This window comes from Anopheles bellator, chromosome 2 (assembly GCF_943735745.2).
Source record: "Anopheles bellator chromosome 2, idAnoBellAS_SP24_06.2, whole genome shotgun sequence".
In the NCBI taxonomy this organism is placed as follows: Eukaryota; Metazoa; Arthropoda; class Insecta; order Diptera; family Culicidae; genus Anopheles; species Anopheles bellator.
Genome location: NC_071286.1, coordinates 17356650 through 17366982, shown reverse-complemented (window position 1 = coordinate 17366982; position 10333 = coordinate 17356650). Strand labels below are relative to the sequence as shown.

The 10333-nt window shown below is 49.1% G+C and overlaps 1 protein-coding gene across 1 annotated transcript in view; it reads left to right on the top strand.

Moving 5' to 3' along the window:
* The first annotated feature begins 299 nt into the window (after positions 1-299).
* The window catches only part of LOC131207107 (basement membrane-specific heparan sulfate proteoglycan core protein), a 57377-nt gene continuing 47343 nt past the window's right edge, over positions 300-10333 (top strand). The window contains exons 1-6 of the mRNA XM_058199716.1: positions 300-311; positions 658-1405; positions 1477-1630; positions 2514-2677; positions 3045-3413; positions 4288-4408. Of these exons, the coding sequence (XP_058055699.1) occupies positions 300-311; positions 658-1405; positions 1477-1630; positions 2514-2677; positions 3045-3413; positions 4288-4408 (1568 nt within the window). The remainder of the gene's footprint in view (positions 312-657; positions 1406-1476; positions 1631-2513; positions 2678-3044; positions 3414-4287; positions 4409-10333) is intronic.

Sequence of the window (10333 nt, the reverse complement as noted above, 5' to 3'; positions counted from 1 at the left end):
ACCATGCTTCTTTCGGAACCCCGCGACGATCGATTTTTCATCTTGATTGCAGGGATTCGTTTACAAACTTTTTGGAGCTCGAAAAGAAATCGACCTATAGATCGCCGAACTTTTCCGTTCCCGTGGAGCTCCGCTTTTTATCTTCTCCTTTAAACAACTCTTGGTGTGCGGGATTAAGTAATTATTGTTTCGTTTACTTCTCGCCCTTTCTAATTTTCTTTCGCTGCTCCTATATACGCTATTTGGAAAGCCCTTTTTGGCGAAAGTTTGAAAGTTGTTAAGAATCGCATTAGTTCGCTATGGACTTTGCCGTACGTTCAACAGTTTCGTTAAACACTTCGCACATTTTCGGTATTGGCCGTGGCCTGATGAGACATTAACGTACTGGTATAATTTTTGTGTTTGCGTTCATATACTTATCTTTATTTTTTGTTATTTACCTGGTCTTGTTGTGGTTTAATGCGTTCTTTATTTACTTAAGGTTTGTTTCTTTGCTCCCATTTTCGCTTTACTTCAACCTGCCACTTCAAGAAACCCAGACTACTTGTTTACCATTTTGACGATTCAAAATGGAATGTTTTACTGACAGAATCCTGTTCGTTCTGCAATTTTGTACCTTAGCACATCAAAGTAACCCCTTGTTTGTTTCCTTCCCAGAAATCCTACGACAACGATCTGGTGTTCGAGGACGAAAGTTCGCCTTCGGTGGCAACGCTGGTGGACACGAAGCCGCTCCTGCTGGACGATGCCGATCGCGTAACGGGCCGCCCGGTGGCGACCCTGCTGGCCGAATCCGAGTCCTCCGAACGGACTGACACGGAGGAAGCGTGGTACGCCGACTTGTCCACCGAGGACGGCACGGAGGAGCTGGACGCCGACCAGGAGGAGGACCAGGAGGATGAGTCGGTCAACGAGGTCGGTCTACCTCCGGCCGTCACCGGCCAGGACGACGACCAGAGCTGGTTGATGCGCAGCGTGAAGCGCATCAAACGTAGCATCGACAACCTGTGGAGTGCACCCGCGGATAGTGGCACCGACCCGAAAGCTCCTAAAATGGCCACTTCCGCCGGTGACCGGAACGGAACGAAGCGGGCCAAGCGAAAGAAGGCCAGTGGCGAAAAGGAGCGCGAGAAAAAGATGGAGAAGCATCGGAAGCGCCTCGAAAAGGGATCCCCTTCGGCACCGAGCAGCGGTGCGCCCGTGGTCAAACAGGACCAACGGCACGACAAGCCCCGTAAGGTTGCGGTCGCCCATAGCCAAGCTGCGCCAGCGTTCACGGGAAAGTCCGGTCGGTTCGCCGGTGTCCGTTCGAAGCGCCAGTTCGACGAGGGACCGGTCGACGACGAGGGCAGCGGGTTCGAGGGTTCCGGTGAAAACGGACTGACCGATGACAGCTGGACGACGTGTAAGTGACATCCCCCGACCTCCGGCCTTGCGGTGTGATTGACCCCGCTGTGCTCTCTTTTGTTTTGGCAGATAAAATTATGCTCACGGTTCCGGAACCGTTCGAGGCCAGTCTGCGCGATCCGGCCCGCAACTCCGACCGCCTGGCACGCATTTCCGGCGAAGTGAAGCGACTGGTCGACAACGCTCTCGTAACGGACTCGCTGGCCACCGCCAAGCAGATGGAGTAAGTATACAAGGTCTAGACGGATGAGCACAAATGGCGAGATTAAAACAAAGTGTCATTTAAACGTCACAATTTTGCACTTAGAACCTCGAACAAACATTCAACGTCTCAAAAAGAAGATATACTCATATTCTCACATATTTTTCAAATGTTTAGTAGATAAACTTCGCGTTTTTGCGCGCGACCGAAATCCGAACCGGATCAGCCGTCGGATGAACGCGTTCATCCGCGTTTATCCGAACGGGCAGCTCGGATAAGTTCGGATAAGTTCGGATGAATCATGGCGGGTTGTGTGCAATGTTGAATACATTGCACGCAATGGACTTTCATTTGGCGCGCTTTTCGTCGGTCAGCACGTGCTCGGATTCGACTTCGCATCGATGAGGGATTTGTGCAGCTTTTGTTTATCGCGCAACACAGATAAGATTAGATTAGAATCAAAGAATTCGTGCACATGATTAAATCTACAGCACATAACATTTACCGGGTTAATCTGTCTTAGTCATGACGGGTACAGGGCTAAACATGAGAAATTCATGAAAAAGAGTGTTAGTGTGATCTTTCACTGAATGTCTTCGAAGCGAGCAGGCAGACGAGGGATACCAAATAACACTCAAGGATTTTATATGATTTGAGGATCTGACAGCACGGCAGATAGTTCGTTGATAAAAACCATAAACGATTCGTTTTCTGTAGCAGATTGCCGAGTGAGGATGACCGAAATGGATATGCTGTTTCTTGAGATCACTCATTGTGCTAGGAACCCAGTTGTAAAATCAAGATAAACTTCCTGAAATCCATGCGCACTTAAAAAATTAAGAAGAATTTTTGATTCTCCTTCTTTTTGCACTACACGCACTTATATTGACCTTCTGTTTTTCAGTCCCTATCCCTCCGACAAGAAGCTCACACTGGTGACGCTGGAGCTGTCCGCTCCGAAGGACTTCAACTTGGACGACATGGAGGAGAAGATACGCGCCCAGTTGCAGGGCGGCCGGTACTCACTGCGACCGGAAGGACTCTCACTGACGCTGGCGGACGATGCCGGTAAATTGATGCTGCCATTGTGGTCTGCCCGTAGCCGGGCGTTAGCATTTTCGCTCCACCTAGCCGCAAGATTTTCTGGTTTTTTGGCCCATTCCTGCTCCACCATATCGACAGGAACCATCCAGGAGCACCGGGATGTGTTTCGATCGTAGGAATGTTTGGTCTTTACTGAGTTTACGTTTCGCGACGACTGATACCTCGCGGCAGCTTGATGTAGGATTAATACTTTAGGTTACACCACACACAGTCGTTTGGTGGTGTTTTGTTGCGAGTTTGTGACCCTCCGCACATCCCGTTCCTGGTTCCGACTAATGAGCCCGTTCCACTGTTAACCCCTTTCTCCCCTATGCACGCGGCGTGCCTGCAGACGCGCCGCGTGAGGTCGCCACCGACGAAGTGATTCTCGATCCGGTCACGGAGGATAACCACCCGTACCCCGGGTACCGGGAGGACGGTTCGGACGACAACGCCTACGGTGAGGAGGACGAGGATGAGGAAGAGGAAGAGGAAGAGGTGGTGGAGAATAGGTTGGGGCACGAGCGGACCGAGGACGATGATGCCGACGAGACGACGACGGTGCCGGCGATCAAGGATGATGGGCCGCTGCTGGACAAGTGCCGGGGCGACGATAAGGTCCGCTGCGGCGAATCGCCGGTTTTCATATGTGCGATCCAAAAGTGCGACGGCCACGTTGACTGCCCGAACGGCGAGGACGAAGATCCCTATCGGTGCCCAAGTTGGTTTTGTTTTGATTTTATTCCTCTTTTTTCCATATCACTATTTCGGCATTTCTTGTGTTGTGTTGTTTTGTTCTTTGCGTCTGTTTGTTTCACTCTTTCTCTCTCTCTTTCGGGCGGCTTCACCTTGGTGTGGGACACATTGGTGTCCTGTTGCGGCTTAGTTTCTTCTCACTGTGCGAGTGTGCTTCTTTGCGTTTACTGTTTTCGGGTTTTGTGTTTTCTGTTTGGCCCCGTTTGGTTGTGTCTTTGTTTTCCATTCCATTCACACGCTTTCAGGATTCATCGATCTTCAACTTCATAGCTTAATTTTCACTAGACTTTCACTTCACTATTTTTTGACCATTGTGTACGCTTATTCGCTCATCTTTAGTCTATTTTGTTTGCTTACTGTGTGACATGTTTTGTGATTAGTACAATAATTTTCTCGCAAAATTTTTGAATAATTAGTCCACAAAGATGTCCGTATTCCATTTGCCGTACCATACACCGAACTCATCGCTCATGTCGGCATCTTATCTGGTGTGTTCCCCATCTTACAAAACACAATTGGCCCATCGAAGCCCCCTATCTCTGCGCCGGAACTAATCTCTAACCTGTCCTCTGTGTGTGTTTGTTTACGTGTGTCATCGTGTGCGTCGCTACCTAAAATCACATTGTCACCGAGCTACTAATGATTGCCGAACACAGCTGTTCGACGTTAAGAACCCGGACAGAGGAGCTACAGCCATTTGCTACATCCTTCATCGCTGCGTTATGTTGGGATGGAAAAGATAACCCTCGACCAACAACTCTACTCGCTTCACGATCATTTCGCGGCCACTTTAATACCGCCTAATGTGCTTCGTTTCCGTTTTTCCTCTGATCCCTCAGAGGTTTCGAGCGATTGCACCAAGGAGGAGTTCTTCTGCGACAACCGGTGCATCGCGCGGGCGAAGCTTTGCGACGGTAACGGGGACTGTGCCGATGGCAAGGACGAGCAGGACTGCCACAAGGAGGAGGATGAAGAGGAAGAGGAGGAGGAGGAGGAAACCGTCCATGGTGAGTACATCCTTTTTTTCTGTCCCCCCGATTACGATGGTCGCATTCCGGAGCCGATGTTCCGTTTACCGTAAGCGAACGGTGGCAATGCTAACAAAAACCCGGCACCACCCGCTGGGTCGACCCGAACCGGCATTAAATATGTTATTCCTTGGCCCCCCCGGTCCAAGGTCCCCCCCGTGGCCGATGATGTTGCCGATCCCGATGGCCACGAACCAGCGGGTGGTTGTTCGCTGCCTTGATTAGGAGACGAGCCTCAGAGCGGCACAATCTCATCGCGTCCGCCTTTTATGGTCTCGCCCCCCCAAAAAACCGGGGAGCTCCTTGGCCACACCACGTGCGGGTGTATGTTTGTCGATCCAGAGAGCGTTCCTCAGTCTCGTTTCGGAAGATACGCTCGTCGCGGGAGAGAGTGTGCGAACAACTGCTCCTTGGTTTGCCGGGATGCCCTGTATCTCCCGACGGGACGGGTGTCGAGTTCTGGGGGTGTGTGCTTCATGCTCGAGTGCGTACCGCAAAGTTTACGCCCCATTTTGCAGTGTGTCCTGAAAGCGGTCCTCAAAAACGGGAAACAATTTGTCTTTTTCTCCTCCCACTCTGGTTCTGTTCAGGATGACTTTTTGGCCGGTTGTGTTCCGCTGTTGTGATTTTTCGGCAGCTTCAGCTCCCGGGCTCAGGCAACAAACTGCCAGCACTCGGAACAGGGCGATCGCCACCCGCCGAGCGCGACTAATGCACGCGTTCGCCATGCTTCGAAGGGCGCGTTTTTTTAATGTTTACTAAATGCTCGATGCTCGTAGTGGGCAAACAGATCACGTTGAAGATACGCTTTAAAGATGGGCAGTAAAAAGAGCTGCTTTCGGGGTTCATAAATCGATGCGCTGAGCATGGGTAGGGAAAGCTAAGGTTCAGGAAGCTGCTGCAATATTTGCTCGCAATCTGCAAAAAACTAAACCTGTTGTACGGTGGATTAGATTGAAGAAGAACTGAATGTTGCTTCATCTTTATATCTAAAAAAATTATGGGTTTCTTTGAAAAGTGTAATTGATTTGCTTTTACTTTGGATTTGATTCAACGTTTTTCAAAACTCAATTCATGGGAAATGATTTTTTTGCCTGCTCAGCTATTCTACATCATTCAAATGAAGGCTTCAAAAGGATCAGTTCAAATATCGGTCCGCGCGTTAACCAGTTTTCCCGAAATCCCCACAAATCTCTTTTGTTGTGCCACAAAAGCGGCGCAAAATTCAATCTATCGCAAACGGAAGATGCTGGAGGCGCCCACTTAGGGCAATTCTTTACCCTCCGACAAACCCTTGGGGATTATTGCACCGAAAAAGGACCGAACACAGCATGAAGCATGCCGATTGAATCGATCCACAATTTGGTGCTAGACGCAACGCAACCGTACAAAAAAAATCTACATCCACGAATCAGCGCGGATTACTTCACCGTTGTCGCGTTACTAAACTAATTAAAAGTGTCACCTAACAACGTGCTGGGTGCCGAAGGTCGGCTAGTAACCTACCAATCGTTGGTGGCCCACCCGGCTACGGCACCGATAAAAAGAATCGAAACTGGTGCCCCGGCCGAAAGCAGAGACAGACACCTGCACGTGCACTTCTGACTTTTGGTCCTTTTGGGTTTGGTGATGGACTGCGATTTAAAATTCTCCTTCAAGTGCGGGGCTCACTCGGGGTCCAGATTCTGAGCCTAAGTTTTTCCCCAAACCCGGTACCACGTGTACGTGTGGACATTTGAAACCCCGAGAGTGGCAGGTAGCTCCCATTTGACACCGCGCGGGATGGCCTCGTCGATTGGTGCCGGTTTGAAATATGTTCGGAGCGAGGCTACGGAGCGAATTTTCCGACCGGCGTTCGGACCGGACCGGTGTGCAGCAGATGAGCTGCCACGATTTGGACCAAATGGCCAGAAAGTGCAAATCGCGGGCGAGGGTGTAGAAAAATTGCCAAGCTGACCGGGTGTCGAGTGTTTGCAAAAGTGTTCGTACGATCCAGCCACTGCCGTGTTTCTTTTTACCGTGGCCCGAATGGAGGTCGCCTTTTGCTCGTCTTGTGGATGCATGCAAATGCACAGTGCAATATGCATAATGCTAATTGGTCGAACGTAATTACGCAGGCAACAGTCGAAGAGGCGGCAAGCTCTGCCAGGTTAAAGGAAAACACACGACGCACGCGGAGCAGTCTTTCGTGGAGTCTCTTTTCGAGTAACGCCACTTGAAGCGCGGCGTTTGTCTGATGCGACCCCGAAACAGAAAAATACAAAATAAAATGGAGAAATGGCACAGGAAAAGTGAAACTATTTCAAGCCGCGTACCATCTGCAAAACAGCGCAAAATTAGAATCAAGTTGCGAAGTGTAATGGGAAGTGCAGCGTGCGTTTCGCTTAGGCACTTCCTAAAGACGGCTAGAGTACCGTTCACTTCCTGGCGGTCTCTGGGAAAGTCATGTTTTGCGTCATTTAACGTGAAACGGGTTGCCGCGGCCCATCGCTTCCGAGTGTAGGGAAATTGTGATTTTGCTAAGAACACGAGCTTTGTGTGGCCGCCACTTAACTAGGGCAGACCACCGTCATCAAACGTGAGTTCCGCGGAAACGTTGCGTTGAAAGGAACCGACACGCGTATCTTTACGTTTTACATCGGTAATTAAGAAGTAATAGAGCACCGGGGGCTGTCATGAGACGCTGCGTAGAGATGAATCCAGATGCGAATAACAAGACAGTGTTTAATAATGCTTCCATTCTAGAGCAAGAAAAAGATGATGGAAAATATTTCGAGACCTCGTGTTTGGAAGGAAAACTCACCATGGACCACGGTGTTGGATAATTGTTTTCATCATCTCAACCACTGTCCTGTTGACTTTCCCATCGGCCCCGAAAGTTAAAAGGACGATATTTACCAAGGATATGAGCTATACTTTCGGGGACGCTTTACCGGTTCGGGGCAAAAAAACTCCCACAGTCATCGGGACGCACGAAACAAGGTGAAAAAATAATTTAATAGTCGCACACCTTCTCGTGTCCGCTGGGCTGGGCGAACAGAGAGCAAACACAAACAAACTTTGCACCTTTCCGGTGTTATTTTGAGGGCGTAGACATTTACCCTCCAGTTTGTTCTGTGGATTATGTTGGTCATCTAACAGCCCAAAGTGTTCCCCATGAAAGTCACCGTAGAACCAATGACACACTTTTCAGTGGGAAACATTTAAGCGCTGGAAAGCAACAGATTATGTCTGCTGCTAAAGAACCATCTCATGAAACACATCGAAATTTGGATAAACCTCTAACAGACAATGGTGCATTACCATAGTACAATTGTTCGATCGATGGTCGATTCGAACCGGGAGCGCGATGCCTGACCTTTGGCAACGTCCAGCGTCCCGAACTAATTACATGCCACCAGTTGTAGGCTTTCAGGGAGGACTTCCGAAACCATACCGACCACCGGGACAGGGAATATTGACTGCAGCTCCGTGCCGCGTTTTGTGATTGCAAACTGAAGTTTCTGCCGAAAAACAAAGATAATTAGGGAAAACATGCCAAGGCTCGTGTGTTGACGGGCCGTACGCTGGAGCCCGCCTGTGGCCAGTCAAACGGCATCGCAAACAGGTAAAACAATGCCGAACAGAAGACCGAGAATAAATTACAAAATGGATGCCCGCGTGGTCGTGGAGAATCCTGCGCCAGCACACAAAGTCAATCTCCCATAAGCACGACAACGTGGCGGGCAACGTGGTTCGCGTTAGGGGCAAAGTTAGCAGTCACCAAGTCAAATTGGACAGTGGCAATCGCTTTTTGAAAACTCAACGGCCTCCCCGTCATATAGATAGCCACGCCACGGAGTTTTATGTTAATGCTTCTTTCGTGCACTTTTTCGTTATATTAATACAAACGATATGGCTTCGTTCGATCCGTTTGCGTGACTTCAAATATTTATTACGGACCGCATACACAGGCCCCAGGCCGGGAAGGACATTGCGGCTGAAATCGAATTGTTGGAAGTTTTGGGCACCGGCTGGCCTCACCACTCTCTCGCCGACTGTCTCGCCTGCCGGGTCCTTGGGCGCGGACCTTTCCCTGAGGCGAGCTAAGAACTAAACGTAATACTCATTGGCCCCGAAGTAGTTTTGGCAAGAATAAAAACTTCTGACTTACAATGAAGCGTAAACCCGGTGCCCCCGGTGTCTAAGAAATGGGGTACGAGCTCGGCTAAATGTTTGATGGTATTTTGCGAGCGGTTTGCCATTTTTAATTTGCACGCAACGTTCCAGTCAAACGATTTTACGAACATCCCTGTACTGCGAGCGAAATTTTCTGAACCGCGAATAAAAAGAAGTAATGCAGTTCAAACTGTAATTTGTGGATTATCCATGGCCATGGCAACCGCTAAGCAACGTGATGGCAACGTGAGCGCCGGAGCCGACGCGCCGACAGCTTAAAATGTTTATTTTAAATGTGACGAACCCATTTTTTATGACATGTTCATAACCTTTTCTATCTGCTCCAGTTGATTGGGTGACCCTCTAGCCCATTTTGTGAATTTTGGTGATGTTTTCACCGGTTGTTGCAGGCTTAGAACGTCGCGAACGATCATCGTCTCCCAAGCTCTTACGGCCACGTTTAAATCTTACTGACCAAAATTGCACAGATGATGGTGAATGGCAAGGAACGTAAATGATGGTTCAGAGTCCCCATACACAGAACTCATCGTTGATTTGCGTAGACGTATTGTCTTTCAAAAACAAATATTTAATGACACCCCGGTACTCGATTTTGTTCTTTTCCAGAAAAACAATGACATCAACTCAATGACTGCGTGTCCAATATGGCTGAAATTTGTTTGAGTAATATTCAGAAGATTGACAGCCAAACTAACTAGCTTTCATATACTAGTGTCCTTCTAATGTTGCGCTTCGAAACAAATCACGCCATCATCTCATTCCCGGTAAAACATTAGAAACTCTTAGTTGTTCGTAGCTTGTGATTTTTTTTTCACAATACGTCGTTGAGCCTAACCCATCAGGCCTTATTAAAATAAGACTGATCAACGCGATACTTTGGACGTGGGTGATTCCTTTGATAATCCACCATCTAACTGGACCATCGAAACGAATTGCTTTGCCTTTGTCACCTTAAAGTTAGAATCGCTGCGAACCACTCCCAATCCTCACGATCGGCTTCGGTCGGCACCGGAGGCTGAATAGGCATAAATTACTCATAGTACAGTGAAGTCCACACTTTTCGCTCTCATGACGATTCATTCATTACGGGGAAACGTTTGGCGCTCTGTTTTGCAAATAACAAAACAGTGGGCCAAACATTTCCCCGTAGCTCTCCTGCCTGATCCTGAATCACGCGCCAATCAAGCGGCAACCATTTGCATGGTTGCACAAATGAAACATTTCACGGTCATTGTTGCGAACGAAAAAAAAGGAAATTGAAACCGCACTGTGGGGTGGCAAAAACTGGCCTCGGATCGTAAATCTTACAAGACACACGGGCAGGCATTGGCCGCGGCCCCTCGACGACGCCAGCAGCGCAGCAACAACGCAACGATTGCATCGAGTATTGCGCGCACCCGTATGTTGATATCATCATCGTCGTCTGCGGCACACCGTCACTGCAACTGCAACTGGTGCTGCACATTATTTACATTAACCGACACGATCGCGGCCTGATCGCGGCTGCTGGAGGTTCCGCGAAAAAACGGTTCTCGGCCGTATTATTTTTAAGTGCTTACTGTGCCACTCTGGAATGTCCGGCTATTTGTCGGCGAGTATCTAAGTGCTCCACGCTCCGTTGATTTGATCCATTTGGCCCCTTCCAGTGGCGAGTCAGGACATACCGACCAGCGGCCAC